Below are 18,700 nucleotides of genomic sequence, written 5' to 3'. Positions count from 1 at the left end.
CATGAAGTATGGGCATACTCAAACATTAGGGCCAGAGAGAGGTTAAGTGGGTGAGGAGCAGCATTGACAGACAGGGTTTCCGGGACAAAGTTCCAGAAAGAACCCTGACAGAGGCCATATATTATACGTTCTTTTCACAGAATTCCCAAATGTACTCAGACCCACACAGGCTATGTAGTATAAGAAATGAAAACATGTTATACATATCAGGTAGGGTTTCTGGGCATAGGCAGGTATCTGCACCAAGGATATTAAGTGCTCCTATTTGTTTACAGAAAACTAAGAAGCTATCCCCTAAAGTTAAAACCAACAAAATCAGAAAGAACTGAAGATGACTAAGCCACCAGTCCCCTTCCTCAGTACTCATGGTCTTTGGCCCTTCTACAGTAGTAACAATGGGCTCTCTCTTCTTTCCTAAAACTCTCGCTGCCTTGGCTCCCATACATCACATTCCCTAGGCTCTTAAATTCTCTTTCACCAACTCCTCTTCTCTCTATTGCTCCCATTCCAGCTTACCACCAAAATCCCCCAAATCCTGTCCTGTGCCCTCTTCCTGTCTTTTTGAATCCTTCCTCCCAAATCAGCAACATCAACCACTTGTACAGTTTCAACTGTGAGAATCTCCAAGATGAGCCCTCTCCTCTGAGGTGCCAGACTTCCATTTCTAATTAGCACCAGATTCTTCCAGCTGAATGTCCTGTTGGAATCTCAAATTCAATATGCACACAGGAAACCCTTCAACTTCTTCCTTCTTAAACTATTCTCCAAAGTTCCAACTTTCTCAAACAATGTTAAAAGTTTCTGATCAGTCCTCCACCAACCTTCCGAGTCTTATCCTCCCACTATCCCCGACCTTCAAAGTGGGTAATCTCTCGTTCCCCAAACCTGCCCCATGCCTTTCTAATTCCATCTGGAAACAGACACCTCTTTATCTTTAATTGTTCAAGCCCTGGCTATAATGCTGTATCTCTCATGCAGCTTTCTCTGTCCCATTCCTCACCATCCAGCCCCCTACTCCTGCAAAACAGAATGTAATCTCTACGTCCCCTGCAGTACCATATGGTTTTGTACTCCTAATAGTGCTATCACTTCCTGCCCAGTTTTACAGTTAGTAGCATATCCAGCTGTCTTCCCTCCTACACTAGAAGAAATGTGAAGACATGCATCTTCATGTATCCACCCTTGTGTCACCCACAGGGCCTAGCAGAGACAGGCACACCTCACTTTATTGCACCTATGTAAGGCACACAGGCACACCTCACTTTATTGCATGGTATGTATATATTGTGTTTTTTTACAAAGTGAAGATTTGTGGCAACCCCAAGTCAAGCAAGTCTATCGGTGCCATTTTTCCACAGTGTGTGTTCATTTTATGTGTGTGTCACATTTTGGTAACACTTATAATATTTCAAACTTCATCATTATATCTGTTATGATGATCTGTGATCAGTGATATCTGTTACTATTTTAAGTGTTTTGGGGTACCATGAACATATAAGATCATTTAAGACAGCAAACTTAATAAATGTTGTATATATTCTGACTGTTCCACCAAATGGCTGTTGCCCCATCTCTCTTCCACTCCTTGGGCCTTCCTATTCCATGAGACAAAACAATATTGAAAGTAGGTTAATTAATAACAATACAATGGCCCCTAAGTGTTCAAGTAAAAGGAAGAGTCACATATCTCTCATTTTAAATCAAAATCTTGAAATGATTAAGCTTAGTGAGGAAGGCATTTCGAAAACTGGCCAAAAGCTGGGCCTTTTGTACCAAATTAAAAGTGCTACTCTTGTAAACACATGAATGATAAGAAAGTGAGACAGCATATTGCTGACATGGAGAAAGCGTTAGTGGTCTGGATAGAAGTCCAAACCAGCCTCAACCTTCTCTTAAGCCAAAACCTAATGCACAACAAGTCTGTAACTCTCTTCATTTCCATGAAGGCTGAGAGAGATGAGGAAGCTGCAGAGGAAAAGTTGGAAGCTAGCAGTGGTTGGTTCGTGAGGTTTAAGGAAAAAAGCCATCTTCGCAACATAAAAGGGCAACATGAAGCAGCATATGTTGATATAGTGCTGCAAATTATTCAAAATATCTAGCTAAGATCATTGATGAAGGTGGCTAATCTAAGCAATAGATTTTCAATGTAGATGAAACAGCCTTGGAATAGATAGATCTAATGGAAGAAGATGATATCTAAGACTTTCAAGGCTAGAAAGGAAAAGTCAATGCCTGGCTTCAAAAGCTTCAAAGGACAGGCTGACTCTCTTGTTACAGGCTAACAGAGCTATTAGGGGCTAAATGAGCTGATGCTCATTTGCCATAACGAAAATCCTAGGGCCCTTAAGAATTATGCTAAATCTGCTCTGCCCGTGCTCTATAAATGGAACAGCAAGGTCTGGATGACAGCACATCTGTTTAAGCACAGTTTACTGAATATTTTAAGCCCACTATTGAGACCTACTACTCAGAAAAAAAGATTCCTTTCAAAATATTACTGCTCATTCACAATGCACTTAGTTACCCAAGAGCTCTGATGGAGATGTACAAGGAGATTAAAGCTGTTTTTATTATGCCTGCTAACACAACATCCATTCTGCAATCCATGGATCAAGGAATAATTTTGACTTTGAAGTCTTACTGTTTAAGAAATACATTTTGCAAGGCTATAGCTTCCATAGTGATTCAATTTGCATGGCAAAGCAAATTGAAAACCTTTTGGAAAGCATTCACCATGCTAGATACCATTAAGAACATCCATGATTCAGGGGAGAGGTCGAAGTATCAACCTTAACAAGAGTTTGGAAGTTGGATCCAACCCTTGCAGATAACTTTGGAGGAGTTCAAGACATCAGTGGAGGAAGTAACTGCAGATGTGGTGGAAACAGGAAGAAAACTAGAATTAGAAACAGGGCCTGAAGATGTGACTGTATTACTGCAGTCTCACAGTAAAAAATAAATAAGGAATTGCTACATATCAATGAGCAAAGAAAGTGGTTTCTTGAGATGGAATCTACTCCTAGTGAAGATGCTATGAACATTGTTGAAATGACAACCAAGAATTTAGAATATTACATAAACTTAGTTGATAAAGCAGCAGCAGAGTTTAACTGAATTGACTCCAATTTTGAATGAAGTTCTAATGTGGGTGAAAATGCTGTCAAATACCATTGCATGGTACAGAGAAATCTTTCATGAAAGGAAGAGTCAATCAATGTGGCAAACTTTATTGTTGTCTTATTTTAAGAAACTGCCACATCAACCACCACCCTGATCAGTCAGCAGCCATCATCACTGAGGCAGCCTCTGATCACAATGGAATCAAACTAGAAATCAGTAACAGAAGGATAACAGGAAAATCTCCTAACACTTGGAAACTAAACACCACACTTTTTTTCTTTTGTTTTTGTATGTGTGTATGTGTTTTTTTTTTTTTTTGAGACGGAGTTTCGCTCTTTTTGCCCAGGCTGGAGTGCAATGGTGTGATCTCGGCTCACCGCAACCTCCGCCTCCCAGATTCAAGCGATTCTCTTGCCTCAGCCTCCCGAGTAACTGGGATTACAGGCATGTGCCACCATGCCTAGCTAATTTTGTATTTTCAGTAGAGATGGGGTTTCTCCATGTTGGTCAGGCTGGTCTTGAACTCCCGACCTCAGGTGATCCACCCGCCTCGGCCTCCCAAAGTGCTGGGATTACAGGCGTGAGCCACCGCGCCCAGCATTTTTTTGTGTTTTTTCTGTTTTTGAATAACACACTTTCTTTTTCAAAATGGAGTTTCACTCTTTCACCCAGACTGGAGTGAAGTGGCGCGATTTTGGATCCCTGTAACCTCCGCCTGTTCAAGTGATTCTCCTGCCTCAGCCTCCTGAGAAGCTGGGATTACAGGGATGCACCACCACGCCCGGCTCATGTTTGTATTTTTAATAGAGACAGGGTTTCGCCATGTTGGCCAGGCTGGTCTCGAATTCCTGACCTCAGGTAATCTACCCTTCTTGGCCTCCCAAAGTGCTGGGATTACAGGCATGAGCTACTATGCCCGGCCTGAATAACACACTTCTAAATAACTCATGCGTCAAACACAAAGTCTCAAGGGAAATTAAAGAAATACATTGAACTGAATGAAAATGAAAATACAACATCTCAGAATTTGTGGGACACAAAGCTGTGCTGAGAGGGAAATATGTAGCATTAAATGAATTTATTAAAAAAGGAAAAAGTCTCAAATCAATAATCTAAGATCCCACCTCAAGAATCTAAAACAAAAAGAGCAAAATAAGCTTAAAGCAAGCAGAGAGAAGGAAATGATGAAGATAAGGGCAGAAGTGAAACAGCCAAACCAGAAAAGAGCAAAAAACCTCCTTAGGAAAAATGACAAAGCCCAAGGAAGGAAAAACAAAAGAGAATGGTCATGAGATTCATGTGGGGATTACTTAGAGCTGGCAAGCAGATGAAAATAAACCAAGTGGTTGCTTTAGTTTCTTCTCTGGAAAGAATGCAGATGACTAGGCATGAATAGGAACGATCACTCCAGTACTCTGCTGTCAAAGAAGTCACATCACTGAATTCTTAAGTCCAAGCATAAATGTAATTTTTTTTTTCACATTTTAGGCTAAAGTATGAGGTAAAAAGCAAAAGTCCTCTGAAAGTCAAAATGTCTTATCGAAATGTTTGAAATATTAGCAATGAAATTTCCTACCACTATTTAACAGGATAACCTAAAAGATCAACAGGTGTCTATTAACTTAAGGCTCTGAAGGCAAGCCACGATCAAGCTAAAATTATGCAATTTTACACATGATATCAATATTGGTTGTTTCATATAATTCAGGATCTCTCCCCAAACCACCACCAATACTGGATATAGCTTTTGTCAAAAAGGCTTTCTTACCTCATAGAAGAAGGGATGTCCAGCCATATCAAAGATGTTAACTTTGATTTCTCTGTCTCTGACGTGTACCCTGAAATGTTCAAATGGAAACAATCCCAAAAGTCATGGTTTCTCCATTTACCTTAGCATCATTTATAAATTTCAAAAGGGTATGTGTATGCAATTTATGAAGCTTTCTTAGTGCCTCTTCTTCATTCCAGATCATCTTTACAACAGCAGTCAGCAACCTGACAGAAGACCCTGCTTTCTTTCTTTTTTTTTTTGAGACGGAGTCTCGCTCTGTTGCCCAGGCTGGAGTGCAGTGGCCAGATCTCAGCTCACTGCAAGCTCCGCCTCCCGGGTTTATGCCACTCTCCTGCCTCAGACTCTTGAGTAGCTGGGACTACAGGCGCCCGCCACCACACCCAGCTAGTTTTTTGTATTTTTAGTAGAGACGGGGTTTCACCGTGTTAGCCAGGATGGTCTCGATCTCCTGACCTCGTGATCCGCCCGTCTCGGCCTCCCAAAGTGCTGGGATTACAGGCTTGAGCCACCGCGCCCGTCCCATCCTGCTTTCTTATCCCAAGAACACTGAACCCACATGCAGTAGGCATTCTCAATTACTTCACTTTCACCTTCACCTCTAGAAACTTTGGCCCAGCACTCCCAACCAACAAAGGGCAGCTATTACTATGGTATTAAGAAAAACTGATTTGGGATAAGTAGGAGCAAGATGAAGGAAAATGAAAACTCTTATTTCACTTAGTAAGAGACATCTTAATTGCCACTGGTTATATTTGGTTCCCACACAGTAGAACAACAAAGACTTACATGGATCATGTCTGTTTAATTTTCTTGTGATCTTTATTTGAGCAAGAGCAATAGTGAATTTGTTTTCAGATATTTGGAAATAAAGAATAAAACCAAAGGGGAAACAGTAACTATTCATATTAGAACTAACTACTGTTAACATCATAGCATATTTGCTTCCAGTCTTTTTTTTTTCCATGAAAAATCACCAGTGGAAAATGATAAAGGAACATTAGAAATAATTCAAACACTAAAGAAAAACACAAGGATGAATGTTTAAAAGTTATTCCAGGCCGGGTGCGGTGGCTCAAGCCTGTAATCCCAGCACTTTGGGAGGCTGAGACGGGCAGATCACGAGGTCAGGAGATCGAGACCATCCTGGCTAACACGGTGAAACCCCGTCTCTACTAAAAAATACAAAAACCTAGCCGGGCGAGGTGGCGGCGCCTGTAGTCCCAGCTACTCGGGAGGCTGAGGCAGGAGAATGTTGTGAACCCGGGAGACGGAGCTTGCAGTGAGCTGAGAACCGGCCACTGAACTCCAGCCTGGGCAACAGAGCCAGACTCCATCTCGAAAAAAAAAAAAAGTTATTCCAGGCCAATAGGTAGAGACGGAGAGAGATGTAGTGAAATGACCTGTCTATATTCCCTCCCTGATTCCAGCCATCTCTGAGGCCCAGCTGCATCCTTGTTGCTAGATTATGTGAACTGATTAATATCCTTTTTCTTTTATTTTGCTTAAGTTGGTTTGAAATAGGTTTCTGTCAATTATATTCTCCTGACTCATCATGGGACAAACATCTCTTCCAAAAAAATTTCTGCCAGAAACAAAATAGTCTGTTGAATATACCACGGTCCTATGGCATAATATGGTAATTCTCACATCTTAGATAAATAAACTAGCTACTTATATGAATTCAGAACAGAACTACCCTAAACAGGATGTCCTACTACATCACTGATGAAATCCTATGCTTTGAAGTAGGAAAGAGGAAAAGAAAACTAGAAAGAAAGGTGAATTTCAGGCTGGATGCGGTGGCTCATGCCTGTAAACCCAGCACTTTGGGAGGCCGAGGTGGACGGATCACGAGGTCAGGAGTTTGAGACCAGCCTGGCCAACATGGTGAAACCCTGTCTCTACTAAGAATACAAAAATTAGCTGGGTGTGGTGGCACGTGCCTGTAATCCCAGCAACTCGGGAGGCTGAGACAGGAGAATCGCTTAAACCCGGCAGGCAGAGGTTGCAGCGAGCTGAGGTTGCATCGAGCTGAGATTGCACCACTGCACTCCAGCCTGGGTGACAAGAGCGAAACTCTGTCTCAGGGGAGAAAAAAAGAAAGAATGTGAATTTCATTTTTATTTTTATTTAGTTTTGAGAAGGAGTCTCATTCTGCTGCCCAGGTTGGAGTGCAGTGGTGTAATCTTGGCTTACTGCAACCACCGCCTCCCAGGTTCAAGTGATTTTCCCACCTCAGCCTCCCAAGTAGTTGGGATTATAGGCACCTGCTACCACATCTGGCTAATTTTTGTATTTTTAGTAGAGACGAGGTTTCACCATGTTGGCCAGGCTGGTCTCGAACTCCTGGTCTCAGGTGATCCGCCCACCTTGGCTTCCCAAAGTGCTGGGATTACAGGCGTGAGCCACTGTGCCAAGCCAGAAATGTGAATTTCAAATGAAGAGCTTCGTACTTTTCACTGCCAAGAGCTACAATTTTCATTCTTTTTTTTTTTTTTTTTTTTTTTAGACGGAGTCTCGCTCTGTCGCCAAGGCTGGAGTACAGTGGCCGGATCTCAGCTCACTGCAAGCTCTGCCTCCCGGGTTCCCGCCATTCTCCTGCCTCAGCCTCCCGGGTAGCTGGGACTACAGGCGCCCGCCACCTCGCCTGGCTAGTTTTTTGTCTTTTTTGGTAGAGACGGGGTTTCACCGTGTTAGCCAGGATGGTCTTGATCTCCTGACCTCATGATGCGCCCGTCTTGGCCTCCCAAAGTGCTGGGATTACAGGCTTGAGCCACCGCACCCGGCCACAATTTTCATTCTTTAAAGAAAATTTGCAGAAATACCCTCTGCTGCTGTCAGTTGAAAAACAGTGCTATAAGAGCATTACACAGAACTCTTGAGTTTTACTTTACCATTTACTGGGGCCACTTTAAATAGCCATGAAGAATACATCTGAACTTGATTCCACTCTTCACCTAATTGACATTCTGCTAGCTATATGTCACGACTTTAGTCTACCTTCTTAAAAATTGCCCTCATAGTCTAATCTGGCAATCTTCCTCTTTAGATGTATCTATCTTACCTAACAATAAACATTTGTTGAGTACCTATTAGGTATAAGCACTATGCCAGGCACTTGGAGAAAATTTATACTAATACATTTTCAGGGAGTTTATAATCTAGAAGGAGACATTACACATATACAAATAATAACAATACAAGGCAATTTTTGGTAAGTACCATAAATAGCATAGAGAAGTTTAGGATTTCTGTCATTTGCAACCAAAAAGAGTCCTGACCAATAAAGGGCATGTTTAGAAGACCTTACGGGAACAGGAGAATGTTTATATCTCAGAGAAATTGGCAGAGGTGTTCCAAGTGGACAGGCTGCATAATGATGCTGAGGTAGAAAGTCTGAGGGTAGCAGTTCAGTGTGGATGGAAAGTAAAGTGTGTAATAGAACAGAGAAAAGGGGGAAGGCCAGAATGGGGCCAAGACAGTGAACACCTGAAATTTCATGTTTAGGGAGTATGCTACCTACTCCAATTCTACTATATGGCTATTTCCTGCTAATTACATCCAACTCTTCAAGCTCAACCCCCTCCTGACTCATCGCCACATAAATCCCCAATTAGACCCAACTTTACTTTTACCTGTTCATTTCTTTTTTCTTTTTTTGGGATGGAGTCTCACTGTTGCCCAGGCTGGAGTGCAATGGCACGGTCTCGGCTCACTGCAACCTCTGCGTCTCAGGTTCAAGTGATTCTCCTGCCTCAGCCTCTTGAGTAGCTGGGACTACAGATGTGTGCTACCACACCTGGCTAATTTTTGTATTTTTCTTAGAGACAGGGGTTCACTATGTTGGTCAGGCTGGTCTTGAACTCCTGACCTCGTGATCCGCCCACCTCGGCCTCCCAAAGTGCTGGGATTACAAATGTGAGCCACCGTGTCTGGCCCATTTTTGCTGGATTCTAATAGCTATGAAGATCATAAACCAATAAAAAAAGTTCTCTGGTAGAAAATGTTTCACACAATATTTATAGACTTTTTAGAGAGAATATTTCAAAATGCTCTAAAAACACACCTGCTAGAAGGAACTGCTAATATAAAAACATGTTTCCTGGAAAGTTACACCTGCCATTTAGGCTTCGTGTTGACATCTTCATCATTGTAGCCTACACCTAACATGAGGCCTGGCAAACTGGATGTGCTCAATACCAATACATGGGCTGAATGAATGATATGATCACTAGATACCTTTAAAGGTCTCCTATTCCCATCTTTCCCAACTTATCTTCAAAGTCTCCATTTCAAGATTACCTACACAAGTGCACTGATGCAAATATAGATCATTTTGGAAAGTTCTGAACTTCTATGTAACTTATAAACCCAGGGGAACAATATACTTACTTTGTAACTCCATAGTCAATTCCAATTGTTGCCAGGTATTTAGACACGAATCTTTTCTCACAGTATCGCTTTATAATACAGCTCTAAAAAGGTAAAAAATACAGGCATTTAGTAAATATACAGTGAGAACACATACATAATAAGTATATTTCTTCATTATGGTTCCTCCATCACCATGAAAAAGCATTTTCAAAAGACAAAAGTGGTGTGGCGTGGTGGCTCACACCTGTAATCTCAGCACTTTCAGAGGCTGAGGAGGGCGGATCACCTGAGGTCACGAGTTCAAGATTAGCCTGGCCAACATGGCAAAACCCCTCTCTACAAAGATATAAAAATTAGCCAGGCATGGTGGCAGGCACCTGTAATCCCAGCTACTCGGGAGGCTGAGGCAGGAGAATTGTGTAAACCTGGGAGGCGGAGGTTGCAGTGAGCTGAGATTGCTGCCATTGCACTCCAGCCTGGGCGGTAAGAGTGAACTCTGTCCTAAAAAAAAAAAAAAAAAAAAAAAAAAAAAAAGGCCGGGCGCGGTGGCTCAAGCCTGTAATCCCAGCACTTTGGGAGGCCGAGACGGGTGGATCACGAGGTCAGGAGATCAAGACCATCCTGGCTAACACGGTGAAACCCCGTCTCTACTAAGAAATACAAAAAACTAGCCGGGCGAGGTGGCGGGCGCCTGTAGTCCCAGCTACTCGGGAGGCTGAGGCCGGAGAATGGCGTGAACCCGGGAGGCGGAGCTTGCAGTGAGCTGAGATCTGGCCACTGCACTCTAGCCTGGGCTACAGAGCGAGACTCCGTCTCAAAAAAAAAAAAAAAAAGACAAAACTATAACTGAAACAAGTGTTAAAAGATTTTAAGAAAAATTATTTTAAAATTCCTCCCTTATTACTAAATATGCATATGTTTTCAGTTGAGTTCTCAATCTTGTGCTCTTTTCTTTTGAAGATGTCTTCTATTCTTACGCTTTCAATGATACCTGTCTAGCCTTGACCTCACTGCCAAGATGAGATCCACATCTCCAAATATCTATTAGATTAGTTCCTTTTTTTTTTTTTTTTTTTTTTTGAGCCTAGGAGGAGGGGCTGCAGTGAACCACGATGGTGCCACTGCACTCCAGCCTGGGTGGCAGAGGGAGACGCTGTCTCAAAAAGAGAAAAAAAAAAATTTCCTGTTAAATCAATTGAATTGGGTTTGTCCTACTTGCAGTAAAAAGTACTCACTTCATAGAGTATTGCACATACTTCTAGAGTTTGCTTTTCTCTCTTAGCAATAACAAATTATGGTTCCCAAGTTAACTTTAAAATAGCTCTACTCACTTTTTTATGGTTGCACAATAGTCTGTGATACACAAATATTCCCTCCTTTTCATTGCTAGCTAGTTACTTTGTCATTTGTTTTGATTTGCTGTTTGAGCCAATGATTAATTACTAAGGCATTCCTTAATTTTTAACTTTAAAATGCTTTACCTGTATATCATCCTATATTTTCCAAATGCTTTAAAATGAGTATGTGTTACTTTTACCACTAAGGCAAAATAATAAGTTATTTTAAAAGTTACACTTAAAACTTTTATCCATCTAGAATTTATTTATATATATATTTTTAGGAGAGATGGGGTTTCACCATGTTGGCCAGGATGGTCTCGATCTCCTGACCTCGTGATCTGCTCACCTCAGCCTCCCAAAGTGTTGGAATTACAGGCATGAGCCACCGTGCCCAGCCTAGAATTTATTTTTGAGAAAGGAATGTAATAGGAATCGAACCTACTCTCAAATAGTACGTAGTTGTTCCAGCAATATTTACTAAATGGTCTCTATTTTCCCATACTTTTACTACATTTGTTGTAAATTGAATTTCCTTATGTATTTGTGTTTATTACTGGACTCTACTCTGTTCCACTGATGTCTCCATTTTCCTTCCCAATACCAATGGGAAAAGTTTGGTAGCTTGAAAAAAAAATTTTTTTTTAAATAAAACAATCATTTCATTGCTTGAGTACATAGACAAATTTATATGACCAGGACAGAGGCTGCAGATCACTCATTTCCAATTGGGAGGGAGGACTCACTTGGTCTTACAATATTGAGCCAAAGGGTGACTCCGGCTCTCTATCAGAATCAGACGGAATTTAGCATCCTTATATTCTTTCTGTTCAAGATGCTTTCGAACAACAACTACTTCTTAATTAAATGGTAGAGATCTTCAGGGAGATCAGGAGCAAGTCCCTTCTTGGACTTAAGAATTCTTAAGATGCTACTGCCTGTCACAAAACGTACCTGAGTCTCTCAAGAACCACACTTGAAAAGGGAATCATGTTTTAACTTCCAACACCAAACATGTGAATGTGATGATGTCAAGACTCAGGTATCACGGCATAGTTTCCTATTTGTAACATGGGAGTCTACTTTTATACATCACAGAAACCAATATGGGAATGCATGCAAAAAGCTCTCACAGACATCCAAGGAAGGTTTACCCAACACTAAGGAAAACCTTTCTGGTGGAAATTGTGAACGCTGAAAAACCATCATCACTGTGAATAAAAAATTTTTTTTCTTTTTAGAGACAGTCTCGCTCTGTCCCCAAGCTGGAGTGCAGTGGCAAGATCTCAGCTCACTGCAACCTCCGCCTCCCAGGTTCGAGCAATTCTCCTGCCTCAGCCTCCCAAGTAGCTGGGACTACAGGCATGTGCCACCATGCCTGGCTAATTTTTTTGTATTTTAGTGGAGATGGGGTTTCACCGTGTTGCCCAGGCTGGTCTCAAACTCCTGAGCTCAGGCAATCCGCCTGCCTTGGCCTCCCAAAGTGCTAGAATTACAGGCGTTAGCCACTGTGCCCGGCCTGAAAAATATTTTAACAAGGCTGATAACAGTTAGTCTTCTCTCATTTCTCTTTTTTTCCCAAAAAATGTTCTTTGTTGTTTTCACATTAATTTTTCAAAAAGACTTTAGTAGTCTTGTATTATGTTCTGGAAAAAAAAACCAAAAAAACCCTTATTGATGTTTTCACTGGAATTGAATTGAATTTCATTTGTACGTTGAGTAATTCACATCTATACAATATTGCATAATCCTATCTAACGAAAACGTATATGTTTCCATTTGCCTAAGTAATTTATGTCTCTTCGTAGAGTTTGAAACTTGTCTTCATATAGGTGCTGCCTATTTCATGTTAAGTTTAAACCTAGGCACTTTGTTTTTGTTGTAACTGTAAATTAAAATTGTTTTTCAATTACACATTTGGAATGTGTAATTCCAATATAATTCCAATATAATTCTGAATATAATTTGGACACAATAAAGTTATTAATTTGTGGGTATTAACTTTGCTTTATTGAATTTTCATGTTTCTAATAGTTTTTCAGTTAATTCTCTTTAGGTTTCCAGGTAAACAATCGCATTATTAGCAAATAATGTTAATTTTACCTTCTCTTTTCTAATATTTTTGTATTTTCTAACTCTTGTCTAATTGCACTGGCTAATAAAACTAGAAAAATGTTAAATAGATGTGGTGACACCAGGCATTCTGAGCTGCTTCTAATGTTGCATCATTAGACACAATAAATAACTTTTTTTTTTTTTTTTTTGAGACAGAGTCTTACTGCCGCCCAGGCTGGAGTGCAAAGGTGCGATCTCGGCCCACTGCACCCTCTGTCTCCCCGGTTTAAGTGATTCTCCTGCGTCAGCCTCCCAAGTAGCTGGGATTAAAGGCGTGTACCACCATGCCTGGCTAATTTTGCATTTTTAGTAGAGACGGGGTTTCACCTTGTTGGTCATGCTGGTCTTGAACTGCTGACCTCAAGTGATCCGCCCGCCTTGGCCTCCCAAAGTGCTGGGATTACAGGCCTGAGCTACCGTGCCCAGTCCCTAGAGGCTTAAAAAAACAAAAAACCTCGCACGTACACAGCTGACGTTCAAAAAAATGTTGACTTTCAGTGAATACTATGCTAGCACATACACACATAGGCAGTACAGGATCATGCTACGTAGAAATAAAAAACACTAAGTAAACATTTACTGAACATCTCCTGGGTGCCAGGCGCTGGCCTAAGCACTGCCTTAACAGCTCTTTCGGAGTTGATTTTGACAACGATGGAAAGAGCACCGCAGTGGGAATGTGAAGACTTAGGTTCTAATCTTTTCTCGGTCATTGATTTGATGTCTTTGGGAAGTTCTTAACCAACAGCTTCCACTTGCCCAGAAGGAAATAATTTGGGTGAAGAGAAGGCCGTCTTGGAATTCGTCAGGGAAAAGGCCTCAGGTTACCTCTGGCCTTACCTTCCCGCATACTAAAGGAGAGTTTATAGCTGGTGAACCATAGATGGGGCAGAGAAGGGCGGTGGAACTAATAGATATGGGAACACCACCAGAAATAAAACACAACGCAAAACAAAACAGCGCCGGACCCCGGCCATCCCTGGCACCTGCCCTGTGAAACACATCAACGTCAGTTACGCTCTCTCGTGACGGGAATGCAGAATCTGGGCTGCCGGGCACCATTTCGCGAACCCCAAATTCTCACACGCACCCCATGACGTTCCGCCAACTCCCAGGCCCGGCTGGGGGAACTCAACTTTCATCCTCCACTTCCCGGTCCCGGACAGCCCCCTAGAACGCGGGCAAGGCATCTAGCCGACGGCCCCGCATGGGAACCCAGGCCTCCTTACTCTTTGGGGGACATATTCAAGGCCTAGAGGCCACCCTAGACTGCATCTCCGGGAGAATGACGTCGGAAGACGAGGGGGCAACGCAAAGGTCAAAAAGGTCGGGGAGCTTCGCTCGCGGAGCCGCACCCCTAGGCGGAGACCCGGGCCTGCTCGGGGGGGGGGGGGGGGGAGGAGGCCGGGCCCCAGGCCGTTGAGTGGCCGCCCTTCCAGCCAATGGGCACGTCGCCCCGCCACGCTGGGGCCCGCCCCTCCCAGCGCGCAGTACTCACTTTCCCCACTTCGGCGTTGCCCATGGAGATGACTTTGATGCGGAGAGACCTGCCGGGCTCCTTCCGCTTCGACATGTTGGCCTCCATGGCCTTGGCTCTCTCGGGGCCACCCGCCTCGGTCTCTCCTTGTGCACCGCTGGCCCGTCCCTCAGGCCTCCTCGTCCAATGGCGGACCCGCTGCTCTCGTCACCGCCTCGCCTCCGCTGCTCGCCATCCCAGCCGCTGCCTGGCAGCAGGCGCGGGCGGTTGGGAGTGCGGGGAGCAGGGAGAGGGAGGCGGAGTCTCGCGATGCTAGCGCGGGGCTGCTGACGTCATCTGCAGGCCCTGGATACGCGGCCGGGGTTACCGGGTCTCTGGGGCTGCGTCCCCTGACGGGAAGGAGGCGTTGGGGGGCGGTTGGGTTTACCCTTCGAGGTGAGCGCGGCCTTGTTTTCAGGGACGCCCGGACGGGAGGCGTTTGTTGCTTTCGCAGCCGAGTGGTGGAAATGTATTGGCTCTTCAGGGCAGGTCTGGTAGTATCTGGTCCTTTGGGGAGTGTTTTGTTTTTTGTTTTGTTTTGTTTTTTCCTGGATTTTTCTTCGGTTCCATGGGCCGGTCTGCTGCTCCTCTTCCCCCTCCAATATTATGTTCCCCTTGCTCGAGATCTTCGAGAGGCGGACCCCAGAGTCAGGAAAGTGAGGAGGTCGGAACCCTGGTTCTGGAAGACGGCCTTGGGCAAGGCGTGAAGCGATTCTGAATCTGGTTCCTATCGCTTTTCATTTAAATGGAATTGTCTATTTGGAGTCAAGGCAAGAGTGTTTAGTCTTGGCCCTCCTATTACAGAGATCTGATGGATTTGTTGACTCCTCTGTGTGAGAAAGGCTCGGCCTGCTGCAGGTGTTAACGCGAAGCCATGCTGGAGCTGTGGACGTCAGTTTCCTCAGCTCCCAGCTGTTCACTTCGAACGTGACCTCGAGGTCTGCTCTCCCCTTCCCTTTAGCTGACAATGTAACAGTGGAAGAATAAAGAGTCCTAAGATAACCACTTTTCTGCTACATTCCAGCAGATGAGAAAAGCAGCTGCTTGAATAAAAGTCAGTCTGAGAGGAATGGTAATTTATTTTTTCAGTCAGTATCTTCAGTTACAGAAGATAAATAGAACTTGACAATGATTATAGTGCCCTGAAAAAGAATGGCTGCCAATTTCCCTGTATATTACAAAGTATTGCTTCTTTTCTCATCTAACTTTAAACATCTTAAGGGAAGTGCATTACGGGAAGGCAATGAACAAAGGCTCAACATTTCATAGTAAAGTCAGATTTTCGACATTTTAATTTTAAAATGTATTTTTTAAACATTAAGTTTTTTTAAGACGTTTATTCTGGATTGTTTTGATAAATAATACAACTTAATTCACTGAAGCTTCTAAAATTATTTACAAATATGAAATATAAGTCCTGGTTAGAATTTGGATAGTTTTAAAGCGTAAAAGAATCCACATGCTAACTTCTCAGTATGATTTAATAAATCAAACTGCTAAACATCTGATTTCTTCGGCAGTTCACCTTTGGCCCTGTAATAGGGTAACTGGTATTGTGGAAGAATAATTGTAAAATGTCAAATCTTCAGCTGTTTAACAACTGATTAAGTGTGGTGCTGTTGAGACTAAGCAGTAAAACATGCCAGAGATTAAAATTGATTACTATTTTTTTCATATTGATGGTTTTTTTGTTTTGTTTTTGTTTTGAGACAGTTTCACTCTTTCCGCCCAGGCTAGAGTCCAGTGGCATAATCTCTGCTCACTGCAACCTCCGCCTCCCAGGTTCAAGCGATTCTCCTGCCTCAGCCACCTGAGTAGCTGGGATTACAGGTGCCCACCACCAGGCCGAGCTAATTTTTGTATTTTTAGTAGACATGGGGTTTCACCATGTTGGCCAGGCTGGTCTCCAACTCCTGACCTCTGGTGACCCACCTGCCTTGGCCTCCCAAAGTGCTGGGATTACAGGCATGAGCCACAGTGTCCGGCCCATATTGATGCTTTTGACATTTTATTATATATAGCTACATTTTCTACTGTATGTATTAAATTAGTTTGGAATTGAAAGAGCAAGAAAGTTGTTTTTTTCCCCCACTCTTTGAATATAAAAAAAATAAAAATGAGCACAAGTTAGCTGTTCTTTCCATAGTATGGACCTGGGAGGTATGGTGCCAGCATGGATTCTGGAGCCAGCCCGATACACTTAATGTTGGCATATGTTGTAGGCATGAGGTGGTGATAAGGATTGTAGGAGATAATGCACACGAAGTACGTAGTAGTCCCCAGCATACAGCAGCTACATGCTCTCATTTGCTCATACTTTTTTTATGTATTAAGAAAAATCCTACATCTTTTTAATGTATATTTTTTTTCTTCTTTTTTTTTTTTTTTTTGAGAGGGAGTCTCGCTCGGTCTCCCAGGCTGGAGTGTGGTGGCCGGATCTCAGCTCACTGCAAGCTCTGTCTCCTGGGTTTACGCCATTCTCCTGCCTCAGCCTCCCGAGTAGCTGGGACTACAGGCGCCCACCACTTCGCCCGGCTAGTTTTTTTTTTTTTGTATTTTTTAGTCGAGACGGGGTTTCACCGGGTTAGCCAGGATGGTCTCGATCTCCTGACCTCGTGATCCACCCGTCTCGGCCTCCCAAAGTGCTGGGATTACAGGCTTGAGCCACCGCACCCGGCAATGTGTATTTTTAGAAAGGAAATTATGAAATATTTTGGACATACTTAAAGGTATAAAGTATAATGGAATGAATAGCCATGTATCCCCCACCCAGTTTAAGAAATACAATATCACCACTGGGCATGGTAGCCCATGCCCATAATCTCAGCACCTTGGGAGGCCAAGGCCCAGTGGATCATTTGAGCCCAGGAGTTCGAGATCAGCCTGGGCAACATGGCAGAACCCTGTCTCTACAAAAAAAAAAAAGTTAGCTGTGTGGTGGCCCAAGCCTGTAGTCCCAGCCACTCAGGAGGCTGAGGTGGGAGAATCACCTGATCCTGGGAGGTTGAGGCTGCAGTGAGCTATGATCGTGCCATTGCCCTCTAGCCTGGGCAACAAAGTTGGACCCTGTCTAAAAATAAATAAATGAAAAAAGAAAACATCACTGATACTGTGCATAGCTTTTCCCAATACATCCCTCTTCCCTCTCAACAAACAGTTGCAACAATCTGAATGCTGCTTTAATTTCCAGGCATTTAAAATTGTTTTACTATGTATGAATATATACCTTAAAAGGTAGTATTGCCTTTCATCTTTCAAAACCATTTTGAAATATTTTTACACAGAAAAGTTTCAAGAATGGTACCAAAAAAATCTTGTCTACCCTTTATCCAAATTCATAAATTGTTAACATTTTGTCCCATTTTTTCTATCACTTGTGCTGTCTATATGTACATGTATACTCACATTTTTCTGAGTAGTTTGAGGTTTATTTGCAGACATTTTAATAGATAGATAGATAGATAGATAGATAGATAGATATGAACAAACACAGACCCAGCTCGGTGGCTCACACCTACAATCCCAGCACTTTGGGATGCCAAGACAGGTAGATCACTTGAGGTCAGGAGTTCGAGACCAGCCTTGCCAACATGGTGAAACCGCATCTCTACTGAAAATACAAAAATTAGCAGATGTGGTGGCGCACACCTGTAATCCCAGTGACTTGGGAGGCTGAGGCAGGAGAATTGTTCAGAAATATATATAAACACGTATATAATATATACACATACATATAGTGGATATTATATACATATATGTGTGTGTATATATATAAATATGTGTGTATATATATATTTCTTTTTTTTAGAGAAGGAGTCTCACTATGTCACCCAGGCTGGTTTTGAACTCCTGGGTTCAAGCGGTCCTCCTGCCTCAGCCTTCCAAAGTGCTGAGATTATAGGCATGAGCCAGTGCGCCCAGCCAGCATGTTTCTTTATCCATAAATAATTAAATGTGTGTTTCCTCAGAAGGACTTTCTTCTACATGGCAACAGTAATTTATCAAAATCAGAAAATGCAGTATTTATACAGCACTATTATAAAATCCTGTTGTTTGAATCAAACTGTGCACTGAGGTACCTCACATTCCCACAGTAAATCCACAGGGGGATATCTGTGGAATAGCTTGCATTCTAAATTTTCAAGGCAAACAAAATGAAATCTAAACGACTGTACAAAACTACTAGCTACTAGGTTGTTTACAGTTTCAACAATAGATGGCGCCAAATTCCTTGTCTATGTCATATCTTGGGGCATCTGGGCTTTCCAGTTGGTTGTGATGAAAAGTGAGTACACTGGGCCGGGCGCGGTGGCTCACGCCTGTAATCCCAGCACTCTGGGAGGTGGAGGCGGGCGAATCACAAGGTCAGGAGATCGAGACCATCCTGGCTAACAGAGGTGAAACCTCGTCTCTACTAAAAAATACAAAAAATTAGTTGGGCATGGT

The 18,700-nt window shown here is 42.8% G+C and overlaps 1 protein-coding gene across 3 annotated transcripts in view; it reads right to left on the bottom strand.

Moving 5' to 3' along the window:
• DNAJC27 (DnaJ heat shock protein family (Hsp40) member C27) overlaps positions 1-14,492 on the bottom strand; it is a 29,749-nt gene extending 15,257 nt beyond the window's left edge. For 2 of the 3 annotated variants that reach the window (XR_013402354.1, XM_077958269.1), the window contains exons 1-3: positions 14,237-14,492; positions 9,305-9,387; positions 4,889-4,958 (exon numbers count right to left, since the gene is read on the bottom strand). Coding sequence is in view for 2 of the 3 variants with exons in the window: in XM_077958269.1 (XP_077814395.1) it covers positions 4,889-4,958; positions 9,305-9,387; positions 14,237-14,323 (240 nt within the window). In the remaining variant the exon portion in view is untranslated. 3 annotated transcript variants of the gene reach the window in all.
• Positions 14,493-18,700: the final 4,208 nt, after the last annotated feature.

This window comes from Macaca mulatta, chromosome 13 (genome assembly GCF_049350105.2).
Source record: "Macaca mulatta isolate MMU2019108-1 chromosome 13, T2T-MMU8v2.0, whole genome shotgun sequence".
Classification (NCBI taxonomy): Eukaryota; Metazoa; Chordata; class Mammalia; order Primates; family Cercopithecidae; genus Macaca; species Macaca mulatta.
Note: the sequence above shows the minus strand (reverse complement) of the source record. Positions and strands in the feature narration are given on the sequence as shown.